Source organism: Sapajus apella, unplaced genomic scaffold (assembly GCF_009761245.1).
Source record: "Sapajus apella isolate SASKATOON/1434 unplaced genomic scaffold, GSC_monkey_1.0 scaffold23, whole genome shotgun sequence".
NCBI lineage: Eukaryota > Metazoa > Chordata > Mammalia > Primates > Cebidae > Sapajus > Sapajus apella.
In genome coordinates this window covers 3,397,673-3,415,980 of record NW_022436963.1, presented here as the reverse complement: position 1 = coordinate 3,415,980, position 18,308 = coordinate 3,397,673, and the positions used below count along the sequence as shown (strand labels likewise).

At 38.9% G+C, this 18,308-nt stretch overlaps 1 protein-coding gene across 1 annotated transcript; it reads right to left on the bottom strand.

Moving 5' to 3' along the window:
* Positions 1-6,827: 6,827 nt before the first annotated feature.
* Positions 6,828-10,035, bottom strand: IQCF2 (IQ motif containing F2). The gene is made up of 3 exons (XM_032290040.1): positions 9,957-10,035; positions 9,693-9,785; positions 6,828-8,946 (listed from the first exon to the last, which is right to left on the bottom strand). The coding sequence occupies exons 1-3, from the start codon at positions 9,972-9,974 to the stop codon at positions 8,563-8,565; spliced, it is 495 nt and encodes a 164-aa protein (XP_032145931.1). The 5' UTR covers positions 9,975-10,035; the 3' UTR covers positions 6,828-8,562.
* Positions 10,036-18,308: the final 8,273 nt, after the last annotated feature.

Sequence of the window (18,308 nt, the reverse complement as noted above, 5' to 3'; positions counted from 1 at the left end):
TTATATCAATATTCATCAAGGATATTATTCTGTAGTTTTCCTTTTCTGTAGCATCTTTGTCTGTCTTTGGTATCAGGGCAATTCTGGCCTTATAAATGAGCTGGAAATATTCCATTCTCTCCATTTTTTTTTAAATTTGAAAATAATTACTGTTAATTGTTTTTAAATGTTTGGTAGAACTTACCAGTGAAACCATCAGGTCCAGAGCTTTACTTTCTGGACCTTCAATGCCATGCCTGTCAAAATCCCAATGACATTTCCTGCAGACATAGAGAAATTATCCAAAACTAGAGAGGGGTAGGGAAGAAAAGGAAAAAATGTATTCTAAAATGTATATATATTTTTTGAGACAGGGTCTCGCTCTGTCACCCAGGCTGGAGTACAGTGGTGCAATCTGAGCTCACTGCAACCTCCACCTCCTGGGTTCAAGTGATTCTCCTGCCTCAACCTCCTGAGTAGATGGGATTACAGGTGTGCGGTACCACACCTGGCCAATTTTTGTGTTTTTAATAGAGATGAAGTTTTACCATGTTGGCCAGGCTGGTCTTGAACTCCTGACCTCAAGTGATCCTCCCACCTTGGCTTCCCAAAGTGCTGAGATTACAGGTGTGAGCCACCATGCCCATCCTAAAATTTACTTTACTTCAAGTTTCTGATTACTGGTTTTTAAATTTTCATTTCATTTTTGACTTTTCTTTTTAACCCATGAAAATGATTACTGTTTTGATCTCCTTACTAGTTATGGGTCTATTCAGATTTTCTGTTTTATGTGATTTAGTTTGGCAAATTTTATGTTTCTAGAAATTTGTCCATTTCATCTAGGTTATTCAATTTGTTAGCTATGAAGCAGATTCATCATGTACTGGTTATCAACTTATCTAAGTTTAGTGGGACAAAATGTATTCATATGCAACATGTTACATGAAGTAGATTCATTACTTACAGCTATGCAGGAAGGGACAACAGAAACATTGGATTTGTCATTAGCCAGTCACCCAAGGCTTAAGAAAGCTTCCAGGGGTGGATGGAGTCTCATCTGCATGTGCCCCACCTGCACTGTAACTGAGGGACCCCAAAAAGTGGCCTGCCCTAGGTTTTCTTTCTCCAGGGAAACAGGAATTGATGAGCTAAAGCATTGAAAGGTATCTTGTTTGGCAAGGAACAGATGAACAGAGCCTGGGCTGTTGCAGCCATTTCTTCCGTCACATTCCCAATACAATCTCAGGCAGTCACATTCCCAATACAATCTGCCATTATTCTTGGGAACTACAAGTGATCAAGGGGAAGAACTGGGTTGGACCAAGGCTTTCTGGAGGACTGTCCTGCGGTTCACCTCCCGACTGACACATTCCTCTTAGCACAACTAGTCTGTTTCATATGTCCACCAATCTACCTGGATTCAGAGTTTAAGCTTTGTCTCATCAGGTTGATATAAAGCCTTGACTAATAATCTTAGTGTGACATTGTTGAGCCATAGCCAGAATTCTTTTCAGTAAACCCAGAAGTACTGCTACAGAAAGCAGGATGATCAGGCCTGTCTGGAGCAGTGACTGATCCCATAATCCCAGCAATTCAGGTAAGAGGTTGCTAAATATGTCAAAGAAACATCCTTCAGGTGGCCCCATGTGCTGAAGCAAGTGGGCTTGCTTTTAGACATCCTCTACTTCTTCTGTTTATTCAGGTACAGCAGGAAGTGTTGGCAGTTGCACACACTTCTCCCTGTTGGGCAAAAAGAAAGTCTACAGTAATTCTTTTGCCTAAGACAATCTTCACAAAGGACAGGAGGAATGCCTGTTGGGCTGCCAAGGCAGTGACAGTGGAGGAAGAAATATTTGCCATGGTCAGAGATGAGTTTCCTATCCCTTTTTTTTTTTTTTTTTTTTTTTTTTTTATGAGCACTGACTCCTATGTATGATAGCAAAGATCTCATAAAGGACATAAACCCAAAATCAGTCACACCTTCTGGTAGGTCCTTAGTAAGCCTGGTGTATAGCTTTAGGTTGCTGGACCAAAGGTATGGTTCATTCCCAGGGTGCTATCTAGGGGCACCCCCCAGTATGCCCAATATGCAGGATCCCCCATCTGCCAGCTTTCCAGACATGACATTACCCATCCTGTGTTTGAGTCACCCCCAGATCACACAGAGAAAGAGATAGCCCTTGGGTGCATACAGCACCACTTCCCTTGCTTTATTGCTCAGTGACCCATTCGTGGGTATGGAGGCACTGGCGTTCATCAGTCATGTCTAATTTCTAGCAAAATTGCATTAGCTCAGTTTCACCTGTATGTTAGTGTTCATGAAACCCCTAAGTAGAGGGCTAGTTCCATCCTTGTTTTCACTACTGGTACACTTCTGGTACACTTGTTCACGTCATCAAATGAGCATCAGCCCACTACAATTTTGTTAGTTGTGGTTGTGATAGTTTGCCACAGAGTCTGTTAACAGGGCACCTTTGGTTGCCTCCCATGTGGTGGATGTCCCATGTGGATCCTCACTTAATGAACCAGGTCTCAGATTCTGTTGGTGTAAACTGTGGCATTAGAAATGCTGGTGTGGCTGACCACTGACGGGATGAGAGGCTCACTGTGGCCTGTTTTTTCTGTTACAAATAGCATTTTAAGATAATAACCAGAATCATGACTGACAGCATCACAGCACCATCAGACTTTTATAAATTGCATGTAATCTTTTAAATACATTAATATAGCCATACAAATGTAACTTTAGAAAAAGATTTAACATAATTGAAATTATGAGTGATAACATATTGCATGTTTATGAATTTATGTAATGTTTGGGACATTTATATTAATAACATATCCATAAATGTAACTGAGAAGATCTAATTTCACTTATCTTTTGACAATATTCTCCACACAATATAACAAATAAGCCTAATCATTCAATATCTATACAAGATGGGAGTTATGTCCTGTGGAATACTCCAAAGGCCCAACTGCAAAATTCCAAAGTTAATTTTAGGTCAAAAAGCTTAACTTAGGATAAAAAATGTTATACCTATACACAATGGAATATTACTTAGCCATAGAAAAGAATGATTTTTTTTGTCACTTACAATCACATGGAGAGAATTGGAAGGCATTAAGTGAAATAAACCAGGCACAGAAAGACAGATTACTCATGTTCTCACTCATATGTGGGTGGTAAATATATATTAAAAAATTGAACTCAATAGAGAGTAGAATATATATTTTTCTCATCAAAAACACATCTTACATTTTTGGCACATTTTGTATGCTGATTATATATTAATTAGAATTTTTAACTCTTAATAAACTTAAATTGTGGTGAAAACCTTGGAAACAAGAAATCTTGAATTGTCTGTTACATATCAGTATTTTATAAATGAGAGCCATTTTATAATTTTTAGAAACATGTTTCCCCATAGTTTAAAAATGTATGTTAAGAGACTAAAATATATTAGGCTTTCTATAAAGTTTAAGAAGCCAAGAACAAACTCATATTTCTGTTCAGCAATTCGTTTTATTATTTTTTAGTCTTATTTGAAAGTAACCCAGACATTTAGTGGGTATATATTATTTAATTTAACATAAGTTTAAGATGTCAAATTACATTAAAAAGTTAATTTATATGCATTTTCTAGCTTATATTTGACTTATTTATTTATTTTTAGGGCTTACCTACAATACTTACAAGAGATGGAATCTTAGACAAACTAATCATTATTTCAAGTTATTTTCTTGATAACCATTTTTACAGCCTGTGAATATCAAGTGTTGACCTCAGTAGGAACCTTAAATATATGGGTATTTTGCAGATAACTCAGAAGATACAGCTATTTGCACTAAACCAAGAATATTAAATTGGTTTTATTTATAAAAATTGCACAAACAAAGATAATTCTGTTATAGGTTGGGTTTATAGCTCTGTAATTTTTGTGTCAAACTCTGACACCTTAAACATCTTTAGGGACAAATATAAAGCTGTCTGATTAGTAAACCCAGGCAAACATGTATACTGACAATTTTGAACACATTTTAAAATTTTACACATAATTTTAAAATTAGCATATTTATTAAATATTTACTTAAGTCACATGAACTAAAAAACATGTGGGTTAATATACCTTTGTTTATCTAAGTCAATCTACATAAAAAAATTTAAGAGATTTCTGGCTATGTCAGATTTTACCATGCAAACAAAACATATAATACATGTATACTTACATAAACACATCCAAACACACACACAAACACACACACACACACGCATAGAAAGAAAGAGAGAGAGAGATCATACAGCTTTCATTTTAGAATTTTTTTCATGAGACAGTAACACAGGCTCACTGGTTTATAAAAGACAGTTGAATCTAAATTATATTTCAGACAAAATAGGAACCTATTCATATGGCTTAACTTTGTTTTCCCTATAGGTATTCTAATGAAGCCTGTGAACCAAAATTTTGGAGAAAGCAGTTTCCATGGCAGTTTGATTTTTAAAAGCTTCTTTCACCCCCACCCCCTTTTTGCCCTTTTTAAATTTTAAAGTTTAGGGTTAAATTTTCTATGTTTACATTTTTGAAACATGGAAAAAAAAACCATGGCTGAATTGTATAAGAAAAACAAAATCTCCAAGTAATCTTGAACTAGTAACAAATCTATCTTTTGGTTTCTGGTCTGGTTGCTTGATTAGCATATGCAGGAGGGGAAATGTTTTAGCAAATTTTTTCCAGCATTTTCTCATTGGCCTCTGTGTGGCAGAAAAAGTAAAATTTTTATGCTGGACAGGGATGCCTTGTAGCATGGCTGTGAACTCAAGATTTTGACCTGTTTGATGTGAGACCCTAACTTTTTTTTTTTTTTTGAGACAGTCTTGCTCTGTCACCAGGCGCCAGGCTGGAGTGCAGTCGTGCGATCTCGGCTCACTGCAACCTCCGCCTCCTGGGTTCAAGCAATTCTCCTACCTCAGCCTCCCAAGTAGCTGGGACTATAGGCACGTGCCACCATGCCCAGCTAATTTTTGTGTTTTTTCAGTAGAGATGGGGTTTCACCATGTTGGCCAGAATGGTCTCGATCTCTTGACCTCATGAGCTGCCCGCCTTGATCTCCCATAGTGCTGGGATTACAGGTATAAGCCACTGTGACCGGCTGAGAGCCTAACTTTTATAAACATTTATCTAGTTCATTTTCCTTTGGATTACTACTTTTTCAATTAAGCATTCCATTATCATTTGCAATTATTAGTCAGGCAAATCTAAATTTATAGTTCTTTGTTTTTTGTTGTTTTTTTTTGAGATGGAGTTTTGCTCTGTTGTCCAGTCTGGAGTGCAGTAGTGTGATCTTGGCTCACTGCAACCTCCACTTCTTGGATTCAAGTAATTCTTCTGTCTCAGTCTCCTGAGTAGCTGGGATTACAGGTACCTGCTATTACGCCCAGCTAATTTTTGTATTTTTAGTAGAGACAGGGTTTCACCATGTTGGCCAGGCTGATCTTGAACTCTTGACCTCAGGTGATCTGCCCACCTTGACCTCCCAAAGTGCTGGGATTACAGGTGTGAGCCACTACACCTGGCCCTAAATTTATAGTTCTAAAAGGTGTCTAACTTGTTGGTTACTATGAAGTTGTTATAATTTGCAAAGCCATTAATTTGAAAGCCCTTTAAGGCTTAAAAAAAAATCTTGGCCAGAATGCCATAAGGAGTGAGTTTTATCACAACACCAGTAGAAAAGTCAGCAGGTTGAAAGTTGGCAGTAAAAACACACAGAGAACTTAGAAGACTCTACATGTTAATTTTACAATTGCAGGTTTTTAGAATATTGATTATTTCAGTTCCGAATTTTTCTTGATTTAATTTTGCTCATCAGGGGTTGGGTGTGGTGGCTCATGCCTGTAATCCCAGCACTTTAGGAGGCTGCAATGAGAGGATCACTTGAGGCCAGGAGTTCGAGAGCAGCCTGGCCAACATGGTGAAACCCCATCTCTACCAAAATACAAAAATTAGCTGGGTACAGTGGCACATGCCTGTATCTCAGCTACTTGGGAGGCTGAAGTGGGAAGATCACTTGATCCCAGGATGTGGAGGTTGCAGTGAGCTGAGATGGTGCCACAGCACTCCAGCCTGGGTGACAGAATGAAACTGTCTCAAAAATAAAAAATAAAAATAGAAATAAATAATTTTGCTCGTCAATTTTAAAATGTTTTCAAGAGTGGGCTGTAATATGCAGACAGCTGGAGTCCCAGAAAACCTGGTACACCTTAATGTTTGAGAATTCTATTCTGTTTCTTATTAGTCTCTCAAGAGCAAAGAAAATTCTATAAATCCTGTTGGGGAACATCAGGAGTTTAGGCTGGTGTTTCAGATGGTGGTGACTTCCCTAGTGGCTTTTAATTAGCAGTCCTGCACCCACCATCCAGAATGTTTGTTTTTGCTTTTAGAAGATCTTCAGAAACAAGAAAAGAGTCAAACCAAATCAAAAAGAACCAGTATAAGAGTGTTCACAAAAATCGTATCCTATGAATGCTGATCAATGTATTAAATGAATTCCACAAACCAAAAAAGACATGCCTCACAGATTGAGTTCTCTTGTAGAAATACTAATTTACACTACCTCCTCTCCAAAAGTTTGTTATTTAGGTTGGAATAATCATGTCAGAAATGAAACCTGAAAAAGAACACTATTGGAAGGGATTGTTGATTCTTAGAACTGGTCTGCAGGACCCACTTGAGCCCTTTGAGCTCTTTGCTTCCAAGGCTCACCTTGTAGAAAACAAGAGAACTCAATTCAGAAAGACACACATCTTTGTATAAGAAAGCACTTACCAGAAAAGACAAAAAGTCTTTTTGTCATCCAGAGAGAGATGTATGGTCCTTTATTAAGGTTGTGTGATCCAGACCAGATCCCAAGTAATATCAAATAGTACAAAAAATAGGGAGGCTCAGCCTGAGGGAAGACTCAGCAGGGCAGAAAAGGTGAGCCTTGGAAGCAAAGAGCTCAAAGGGCTCAAGTGGGTCCTGCAGACCAGTGCCAAGAATCGTCAATCCCTTCCAATAGTGTTCTTTTTCAGGTTTCATTTCTGACACAAATTATTCCAACCTAAATAACATTTGGAGAGGGGGTGGTGTAAATTATTCAACTCAGAAAATATAAATGCAAATATCCTAGAGAAATTTATTGGGAAATCAGTCCAGTTGAGATATGTGGTCAGAAATATAAATTAAGTCCGTGCCTCATGGTTGTTGGTTTTGTCCCAGCCATGCTCCCTGATTGTGTAGGCACAGGACAGGGAGATGGTTGGCTTCATCTCATACATGTTTGCAGAAAAAGAGTGGGCCCAGGGAGTCAGGTAGTGCCGGGGAAAGATGATCATAATTAACCACAGAATCTGCACTAGGTAAAGAAACGTGCGAGAGCATGTCAAGGGTGGTGGCCGTAAAAAAATTAATAGGGTCAATAAACTGGAAAACCTTATCACATCTAAAGAAATATTCTATTGGGGTTATTGAAAAGGTGAACTGAAAGGAAAGAAGAAAGTAATCAAAGAATGGAAAACTAGAAAAACAATTTGAATAATATTACAATTATTGGTGATGATGAGGTCTACAGCCTCATTGTCCAATGACTATTTAAATTTAAATTAAATAAAATCAAAAGTTCAATTCCTCAGTTGTACTAGGCACATTTCAGGTGCACCACACCCATAGGTGGCTAGTGGCTACTATGTTGGACAGCATAGAGAAGATTGCCATCATCACAGAAGTTCTATAGAACAGCACTGTTTTGGTATGACTGTGGGAGTGAATAGCTGAGGAGGAGAGCAGAAAAGGTTTATTTGAGGTTAGAATGGAGGAGATTGTAGGATCATCTTGACCAATGATAAAATCACCAATAATTGAGATAAGAGTAAGGGTGGAGGTAATATCAGAGGGAGCCCTGTTTGTCACATGGCCCTTGGGGAGAGGAGTTCTGGTGAGGGAATTGTAGAGAAAGAGATGAGCTTCTGTGAGCTTCTGTTTTCCGCTAGTCCTCAGGGTCACCACCTAATCATTAACATGCCTAGCCCCAGCCCCACTACCACTAAGGCCAGCCTCTTATTCTTCACCTGGGGCTGCATTGCATTGCTCCCAGGAGAATCAGCCAAATATTGCTATTCTTCCATCTAGGTGCTTGCCTAAAAGGAAACTGAGGCATCCCAGACCCCAGCTGACCTTGATTCTAGATTGACAGGGCAGAGCCCAATAATCCATCCATATATGCAGAAGTGCCCAGAATCTCCAGGAATATGCAGCCCAATTGCCTCCCAGATCCCTCAGTGAGAACAAAATAAGGCTGGGGACGGGAATGGAATTTCTAGCTCTGTCATACATCAGGGCAGACTGGAGCTTCCTAAAGCCATTACCAGCCCAAAACAGGTTCCATGGACACAGGGGCAAACCTCACTGAAATTCTTTGCCAGGAGGAAGAGGAGGCAGCAAGGTTCAAGTCTCAAGATTCCCATTAGCTGGGGGACCCCGTGAGACACATAAGACCAGGTTAGATCTTTAATAAGGACAGTAGACACAGTGCCCTTCCTGCCAGCCCTTAGGAATTGATTATCTCAATGTGAAACTGCAGGTGAGTGGCTGTGACCACACAGTGGCCCCGGAGGAGAGCACAGGTCTGGCAGTTGTGGCATTGCCAGTGGCCCTGGATGACATAGATGGCGTTGAGCACCTGGCAGTATCGCCAGTGGATGCGCCACATGCGGACCAAAGACTGGAGCTTGATCACTGCCCTCTCTCTGGTTGCGTAGGCGATCAGAGCTGCCTGCCGTTTCTTCTCCAGCACCCTCAACAGCGTCATCCGCCACCAGCACTGAATTATCCAGGCCCTGAGGGCCGCATGCAGCAGTGTCCTGCGCACCAGGGTGCCCCGCCACCAGGCCTGGATCTTTATGGCTGCGTTTGTTCTTATTCTATGTTTTTCCTAGGCAGAGACAAGAGAGATCACTCAGGAAACTTCCTGCCACCAACTTCTAGGATCTTCCTAGAAGGAGCCTGGGTTTCCTCTCTCAACACACAGCCCTTCCTCAGAGTTCAGGAGAGTTAGCAGGAGCCAGCAGACCTGGTGGTGACCTTCCTCTGCCACTGTGGACCCATCACCTCACTCTCAGAGTCACAGAGTCCTTCTCCTGACTACCTCAGCAGTGCATGGATCAAGGGAAAAACCATTAGTAACTAGAAGGGTGCAGTAGCGATGTGCAGGACCTTGTTAGTCACTCATCTCTTTGATGTTCACTGGGTTTGGAAAGCATGGCCTCATAACCTTCTGCCTGGTTACTCTCTGCTAATTCCAGCCCCAAACCACCACTGGCTGATTTCTCTCTGCCACAACCATATATTTCAATACTGTGGTGGGTTTTAAATACCCTGACCACATATTCTACTCTAAGCCTTTCCATATTTTGAACATTCTGCCCTCTAATTCCAGGTTCTCACACTCTCACCTCTCAGCCCCATGCATTTCTTGATGGCTTTCATTCTTTCCAATCACTCTCAATATCTCAGTCAGACCCCGACCAGACAGCCTAGACTGAGGAGAGGATGGAGGGAAAATTAGCTAACATTGAGTTGACTCCTAATTAGACTCTGGATCCATAAGAGGCAAAGTCCCACACCTCATGATGTAGATATAAATGTTCTGGATTTCTCTTAACTACATGGAATTCTCACCTTGGTTTTCTGCTCTTTCTTCTTCTGCAATATCTTCCATTCAATGGTTTCGTCAACATCCTCAATTACAATTAAAATTAAATTGCCTTTGGTCTGTCATCAGAATTAAATGGGAAATACATAAATGAGTTAAGACTGTTGTTTCTCTCTATGGCTCTATACAAAGACATTACTTTAGCATCCTCTCTTTTCTCAAGTTCTGTAAAGTCCAGGGGGATACCTACCCACCCCTAGTCCACCTATAGATCTGGCCATGTCACTTACACAAAATTGAACCCCCATGGCCTGTCCCTAGATGGTTCATTAGCCCTGATTTCTCTGCATCCCAAGGTCTGGCATGAGTAACATGAGTGAGGAGAGAGCTCTGAATTCACAATTGCATTATGACATAGGGATTGGGGCATCTACAACTGAGAGGGGTCTCTGTCAGAAACAAACTCCAGGGGAACTTGTACCACCTGTCTACTTGCCTCCTGTCAGAGATGTGTCAGAGCTGAGAGTGGAAAAATAGAGCACTTGAGTGCCATTCCATACCAGGGCTCTCCTCATATGAAGTCTATGTATAGACTTTCTTGTTATCAGAGGCATGGCAAAGCAGGGAGGACCATGGTGGTGCATCCTCACATCATTCTCCAGTGTCTGATGAGATTTAGCACTTCCTGTCTTACCTTGACTCAGTGCCTCATGATGCCTTAGGAATACACCAGACAAATCCAGATAGCTGTCAAATAAAGATCAAAACTTAATGACATAGAAAACAAAGGCGGATAGTGGAAAATAAATTTAAAAGGCAGTATTCTGACAAGTTTTAAAGATACTGGGTAATCAAGAAAGAGAACAAAGTGGAATGACAAAGGTGAAACAGCCACAGTAAATACAAGAAAATATTAATGGTGACAAATTTGAACACTAAGAGGAAATGATTTTCTTTTTTCTTTTTGAGATAGGGTGTCATTCGGTTGTCCAGGCTGGAGTACAGTGGCGCGACTTTGGCTCACTGCAGCCTCGACCTCCCTGGGCTCAGGCGATCCTCCTGTCTCAGTCTTCTGAGTAACCGGGACTACAGGCACAAACAATCATGCCTGGCTATATTTTTCATTTTTTGTTCTTTTATTTTTTAAATATTTATTTATTTAGAGAAAATATTTATTTAGAGAAACATTTCAATAAAGTTTTGGAGTTTTCAGTGTACACTATGTTGATTGGGCTGGTCTCAAACTCCTGGGCTCAATTAATTCTCCCACCTCAGCTTCCCAAAGTGCTGGAATTATAGGTGTGAGCCACCATACTTGGCCAATTTATACTTCTAAGAGTTTTATAGCTTTAGCTCTTACATTTAGATCTTTGATCCATGTTGAGTTTTGTGTATGGAGTGAGGCTAGGTTCAAATTCATTCTCTTGCATGTGGATATCCCGTTGTTCCAGCATAATTGGTTGAAAAGACAATTGTTTCCCATTGAATAGACTTGGCACTCTGGTCAAAACTCAATTGACCACAGACACATGGGTTTCTTTCAGATTCTCAATTCTGTTTCACTGACCTATATGTCTGTCTTGGTGCCAGTACCACACTGGTTTGATCAACTGTAGCTTTGTAGTACGTTTTGAAATCAGGAAATGTGAACCCTCCCACTTTTTTTTTCTTTTTCAAGATTGCTTTGGTTATTCTGAGTTCCTTGAGTTTCCATATGAATTTTAGAACCAGCTCATCAATTTCTGCAAAAGAAACCAGCTGGAATTCTGATAAGGATTATGCTGAATCTGTAGATCAATTTGGGGAGCACTGTCATTTTAGCAATATTAAGCCTTCTAACCCACGGACATAGATGTCTTAATTTATTTAGATCTTCTTAAAATTCTTTCAACAATATTTTGGAGTTTTCAGTATACAAATCTTGCTCTTTTTCTGTAAAATTTATTCCTAAGTATTGTACTCTTTTTGATGCTGTTGTAATTGGAATTGCTTTCTTAATTTCATTTCATTTTTGGCTTGTTCATTGCTGATATAGAAATACAACCATTATTTGTATACTGAGCTTATATCCTGCAAACTTGAATCACGTCATCTGCAAATAGAGAGTTTTACTTCTTCTTTCCTAATCTGTATGTCTTTATTAATTTTCTTCACTAAGTGTTCTGGCTGGAATCTCTAGTCCAATGTTGAATACAAGTGGTGAGCAGACATTTTTATCTTGCTCCTGATCTTAGGGAGGAAGATTTCAGTACTTCACCAGTAAGCGTAATGTTCACTGTGAATTTTTCACTGGTGCCCTTTTTCAGGTTGAGGGTTGAGGAAGTTCCTTTCTATTCCTAGTTTGTCCAGTTCTTTTTTTGTTTTTGTTTTTTGACCATAAAAGTGTGTTAGATTTTGTCCAATGTTTTTTTTAATGTAGCAATTGGGATGCTTTATGATATTTTTCCTTTATTTTATTAACACAGTGACACAATAATTGTTGGGTTTTTTGTTTTTATTTTATTTTTTTGTTTTTTTGAGATGGAGTCCAGCTCTGTCACCCAGGCTGGAGTGCAGTGGTATGATCTTGGCTCACTGCAACCTCCGACTCCCAGGTTCAAGTGATTCTCCTGCCTCAGCCTCCCGAGCAGCTGAGATTACAGATGCCTGTCGCTCTGCCCAGCTAATTTTTGTATTTTTACTAGAGACAGGGTTTCACTGTGTTGGAGGCTGGTCTCGAACTCCTGACCTTACCATTCGCCCTCCTAGGTCTCCCAGGGTGCTGGGATTACAAGTGTAAGCCACCGCACCCGGCCAATAATTGTTTTTTGTTTGTTGAACCAATCTTGCATCCCTGGGATAAATCTCACCTGGGTATGGCATATAATTCTATTTATAAGCTGTTGTATTTGGTTTATTAGTATTTTATTGAGAATTTCTGCATGTATATTCATAAGGAATATTGGTCTCTAGTTTCCTTTTCTTGTGATGTCCTTGTTTAAGTTTGGTATCAGGGTAATACTAACCTCATAGAATGAGTGGGAAAGTGTTCCCTCTTCTGTTTTTTGGAAGAGTTTGTGAAGGGTTTGTGTTAATTATTATTTAAACTTTGGTAGAACTTACCAATGAAGCAATCTGGCTTTGGATTTTTCCTTGTGGGAAGTTGCTTTATTGCTAATTCAATCTTTTTACTTCTTTGATATAGGTTTATTAATATTTTTCTATTGCTCTTTAGTCAGTCTTGGTAATTTGTGTCTTTCTAGGAATTTGTTCTTTTCATCTGTGATATCTGTTGTTGGCATAGAATTGTCCATTATGTTGGTCCAAATATTATTTTATAATTCTTTTTATTTCTGTTAGGTTGATAGTAATGGTCCCCCTTTCTTTCCTGATTTCAGTAATTTGTGTCTTTCCCTCTTTTTCATTGTTCAGCTTAGCTAAAGGTTTGTCAATTTTGTCTTTCTTTCAAAGAACCAACTTTTCATTTTATTGACCTTTTTTGATCTTAAAATTATCCTTTATTTATTTATGCCTTAATCTTTATTATTTTCTTTCTTTTGTTTGTGTTGGGTTTAGTTTGTTCCTTTTCCAGTTTCCTAAGGTAGAAGGTTAGGTTATTGATTTAAAGGTTTTCTTTTTTTAAAAGTAGGTGTTTGTGGCTATAAATTTCCCTCTGGGCACTTCTTTTGATGCATCCTATAAATTTTGGTATGTTGTGTTTTTGTCTTCATTCATCTCAAAAGATTTTCTACATTTCTTTGATCCATTAGTTACTTAGCAATGTTTTGTTTAATTTCCAAGTTTTCTTCCACTATTTATTTCTAATTTCATCTTATTATTGTCAGATAACATACATTATTTCAATTTTTATTTATTTATTTATTTTTTTGTTTTGTTTTGTGTTTTGAGACGGAGTTTCACTCATGCTACCCAGGCTGGAGTGCAATGGCGCGATCTCGGCTCACCGCAACCTCCGCCTCCTGGGTTCAGGCAATTCTCCTGCCTCAGCCTCCTGAGTAGCTGGGATTACAGGCACGCACCACCATGCCCAGCTAATGTTTTTTGTATTTTTAGTAGAGACGGGGTTTCACCATGTTGACCAGGATGGTCTCTATCTCTTGACCTCGTGATCCACCCGCCTCGGCCTCCCAAAGTGCTGGGATTACAGGCTTGAGCCACCGCGCCCGGCCCATTATTTCAATTTTTAAAGAAAGTATTAAGATTTATTCCAACATATTTCTATCCTGGGGAATATTCCATGTGTACTTGAAAAGAATGTATATTCTGCTCTTGTTGTATGGAGTATTCTATAGAGGTCTATTAGGTGTAGTCGGTTTTTATTGTGTTTTTCAAGTCTTCTATTTCCTTGCTGATCTTCTGTCTAGTTGTTCTATCTTTTGTTAAAATACAATATTAAAGTCTCCAACTATGACTGTTGAATTATTTTTTTCTCTTTTTAATTCTGTCAGTTTTTGCTTCATGTATTTTGGTGCTCTGCTGTTAGGTGCATATGTATTTATCTCTTTGGTAAATTAACCCTTTTATCATTGTATTATGTCCTTATTTGTCACTGGTAACCATTTTTGTCTCTAAATCTACTTTGTCTGATATTAGTATAGTTACTTCACCTTTGTTTTGGTTGTTGTTTGCAAAGTGTATCTTTTTCCATTCCTTTATTTTCAACCTATTTGTGTCTTTGAATCTAAAACCAGCCTCATGTCCTTACAGTTGGATCACATATTTTATCCATTCTGACAATATCTGCCTTTTACTTTTAATTTAATGTAATTACTAATGAGAAAGAACTTCCTTCACTTTGCTGTCTGTTTCTACAGGTCCTGCGTGTGTGTTTCCTATTCTTCCGTCACTGCCTTCCTTTGTGTTAAGTAGGTAGCTATTAGTGTACCATTTTAATTGCCTTATTGTTTCTTTTACTGTATGTTTGAAAATTATTTCCTTTAGGTTGCTCTGATATTATTCCAGAGATACCTTAAATTTCGACATGGTCAAATCCATCTATTTTCCCTTTACAATTCAGGTTTTGTAGTCTTCTAAACAAGTGCTTTCCCATCTAGAATGATGTTTTCCTATTAGATTCTGCTCCCAAAAGAAACTACCAGTTAGTAAACCTAGATGGGCTTCACATGGACCAATCGCCATCCCTGCTTTTTACTGTTTTCTGTAATTTTTCCCTTTATTGACTCTACTGAGTCCCTGCTTAGCCCCCTCCCTCATTCTCCCTTTAAAATGCCCAGTTACCTGTTTACAAATAGAAGTTTAATTCAACCTTGTTGAAGTCTGTTCTTTATTGCAATTGTTATTACTAATTAAGATCTGTCCTTATCACTTTAATTAGTGTCCAGCTTAGGTTTTCTTTGATAATATCACTGCCCAGATCCTAAATGGTCCCAGGGTGGCACACATACAGCATAGATTAGAAATGCATGCCAAAAGCTTTGAAAAAAATTAACATTGGAACTACAGCCAACAAAAGATCAGCTGTATCTCATTGGATTGACTGCCCGCTAAAACAAACAAACCAACAAGCAAAAATCAATACTCTTGAAAAGGCTGTAAGATGACACAGTACCTTACAAAATAGTATGGAAAATGTCCAGAATACAGCACAAAATTACTTAACCTACTAAGAGTAAGAAAAACATAAACAACTATCAATGGAGAGGGCAATCGAAAGATGTCAACCCCAGGATGACTCACATGTTAGAATTACCACACAAACTCAACAACAGTTATTATAGATATATTTCAAGAAGAAAGACTGAATAATATTGAAACATATGGAAATACAGTGTTCTTGGTAAAGAAATATAAGCATTTTTTTTAAAAAGAAAAACTTATAACTGAAAAATACAGTAATTATATAAAGAGTCACTAGAGTGGCTCAATAGCATAATGGAGATGACAAAGGAAAACTTGAAGATGAGCAACCGAAATTCTTAAATATGAACAACATAGAGAAGGATAAATAGAAGCAAAGGAAATATAGCCTCAGAGACTTATGGTATAATACCCAAAGATGTAATATTTTTGTCATGGGAGTACCATAAAACAATGGAACAACATTTTTAAAGTGCCAAGTAAAAACAACTGTCAACCCAGAATTTTACATTTATTGAAAATAGTAATCAAGAAGGCAAAATAAAGACATTCTCAGTGAAGAAAAATCACAAGAATTCATCTCCAGTAGACCTGCTTTTAAAAAAAATGCTAAAGTAAGTTATTCAAGTAGAAGGGAAATCTGGAAAATTTAGGAAGAGCATTAAAATTAAGGACAAGCATCCAAAATGGAAAATAGCTGGGTAAACAGAATAAAATATTGTTATCTTAAATTCCTTAAAATATGTATGATGGTTGAAATAAAAAATTATAACATTGTTAGATAGGACTGAGACAGCCAGGTGGGAAGGGATCCCTGGTAGAGCCTCCAACCAACCTGCGCAGTAGGAGGAGTGTTCACTGGGGTGGAGCCACAGCAAGGAGGAGCCTGGCTCTTCCTCTTCCTGTGTGGAACCGGGGATTCAAACTGTGAGGCAGGAAGCACACCAGCGCGGACGCTGGCTTTGTAGGGGACTCCCTGTTTCCCTTTTGTTTCTTTTCACCCAATAAAATCCTGCCTTACTCACTCTTCAAATCATCTGCAAGCCTAAATTTTTGTAGGCTGTGTGACATGGACCCCATCTTTAGCTGAACTAAGAAAAAGTCTTGCAACATTTTTGGCATGCAACATGAGGGCTTGAGAAGTGGTGAGTGAAATGGGGACTCAGAACCTTTCACTGTCGTTTCTAAGCCTTTTCATCCACAGACGTCTGAGCTTATGGGAAACTATCCCTCCACCCTTGTTGCTCCCCGGGGTTGGTAAGATTGGCCTTGGTCTCCATGACCTTTTCCTTCCTTTTTTGGAAGCAGTGGCTCTCCTCCACCCTCCCCTTCCTGTTGGGGCTGCAACACATGGCCCAAGTTGCCCAGGTGGCTGGCTGGCATTTTCTGCCATGCATGGAGTCTCTCTCTCCCCAGACCAGGGAGGCCAGCTCCAACCCACAACAATTAAACTTGTCTCCCTGGTGGAGGAACCACCTGCATAAGAATAAGAGGTTCTTTCCCTAGGCATTTAAAAACATTTTTTCTTTCCTCTTCACTGCATCAGCAGTTAACTTTTAAGCAAGTTTTTTTTTCCTTTTAGAAGAAAATCCTTTTTACTACGCCAGCCCCACCAACTATCACTGTTTATATTCTCTGTAAAGCTTTAATTGTGAAAAAAGGATTTGTGAGGTTGGTCTTAAGCTGTAGCCAAACTGGTGTGCTTTGCATGTCTGTATGGTTCATAGCAAACTTCCCAACAAGCCTCCATTTGTTTTACATCCTAGGAGCATGTCTTATAACTCCTGGGGCAAGGCTTCGTTTAGCAATCCTGCCTTAGGAATAAATTTTTTTTCTGGTCCTGTTTCTTAAAAGGCCCCACCCAGTGACTGCCTGTAGTGTGTGTGTGTGTGTGATGTCTGATGTCTGTAAAAAGAGCTCTAATAATTTGGCCTAAAGGAAAACAAGAGCTTGGATCAAATATTTTTTAAAGGGAAGATAAAATATGTAGTACCTTTCAGTTCATGTGACTTTAATCTTTGAGAAATAAAAACAGCCTTAAAAATTATTGGTAAAATGCAGGTGTCATTAAAATCAAGTAGGTGAACTAGATTATGCAAGTCAGATGCATAGTTTGCTGCATGTTTTAAGTTATAAACTGTTTTTTGGGTTTTGAAAACTATTTGACTTGCTGGCTTCACAACTGGTAAGACCTGGGAACATGTGGAACTAACCACACCCTTAATTAAGAAGGCAAACCTTGGCTGCACCTAGCACACAATTAAAACAACGTATAAGGTTTTACATTAAAGTTAAAGATTGCTAGGAGTTACATTATAACATGTAATTGAGACTAGTGGAAATAAACTTACATGCAAGGTGTGTAAGAACAATAAAATGTGTTTTTCAGCAAAAGGTTACAAGAAGGCATGGAAATGTAAACTTTTGCCTAGCGTTAAAGAATTGTTTTAAATTAGATAAGATAAAGCTGAAGGGTCAAACAAGTGGTGGAAGATTGTGGAAATTAATCTTACAAAGGAGTTCTCTGCATGAACATATTGACTAAGTTCAAAAGGGTATTATATAGATTTTCTGTACATGGAGCATTGAAATAAAAGCACAACAAGGTATGCTTAAGGCACTAATCTGCTCATTGGCAAAATTTGTAAAGGGTTATAGATGATTTTTGTTTCTTTAAAATTTCTCAGTCATTATTTTGGCAAAATAAATAGTTTGTGGTAATCTGGAATTCTATTTCATAATATCAAGTTATTTTTTTTCTTGCTGGAGTCTTGCTCTGTCACCAGGCTGTAGTGCAGTGGCATGATCTCAGCTCACTGCAACCTCAGCCTCCCAGGTTCAAGCAAGCCTCCTGCCTCAGCCTCCTGAGTAGCTGGGACTAAAAGGCGTGTGCCACCATGCCCAGCTAATTTTTGTATTTTTAGTAGAGACCGGGTTTCACCGTGTTGGCTGGGATGGTCTTGATCTCTTGACCTCGTGTTCCACCCCCCTGAGCCTCCCAGACTGCTGGGATTACAGGTGTCAGCCACTGCACCTGGCCAATA

Excerpts from the sequence above, each read along its gene's own strand:
- IQCF2 (XM_032290040.1), bottom strand. Across the intron at positions 8,947-9,692 it reads AGAAAGAGCAGAAAACCAAG|GAAAAACATAGAATAAGAAC; the intron begins GTGAGAATTCCA and ends GTCTCTGCCTAG.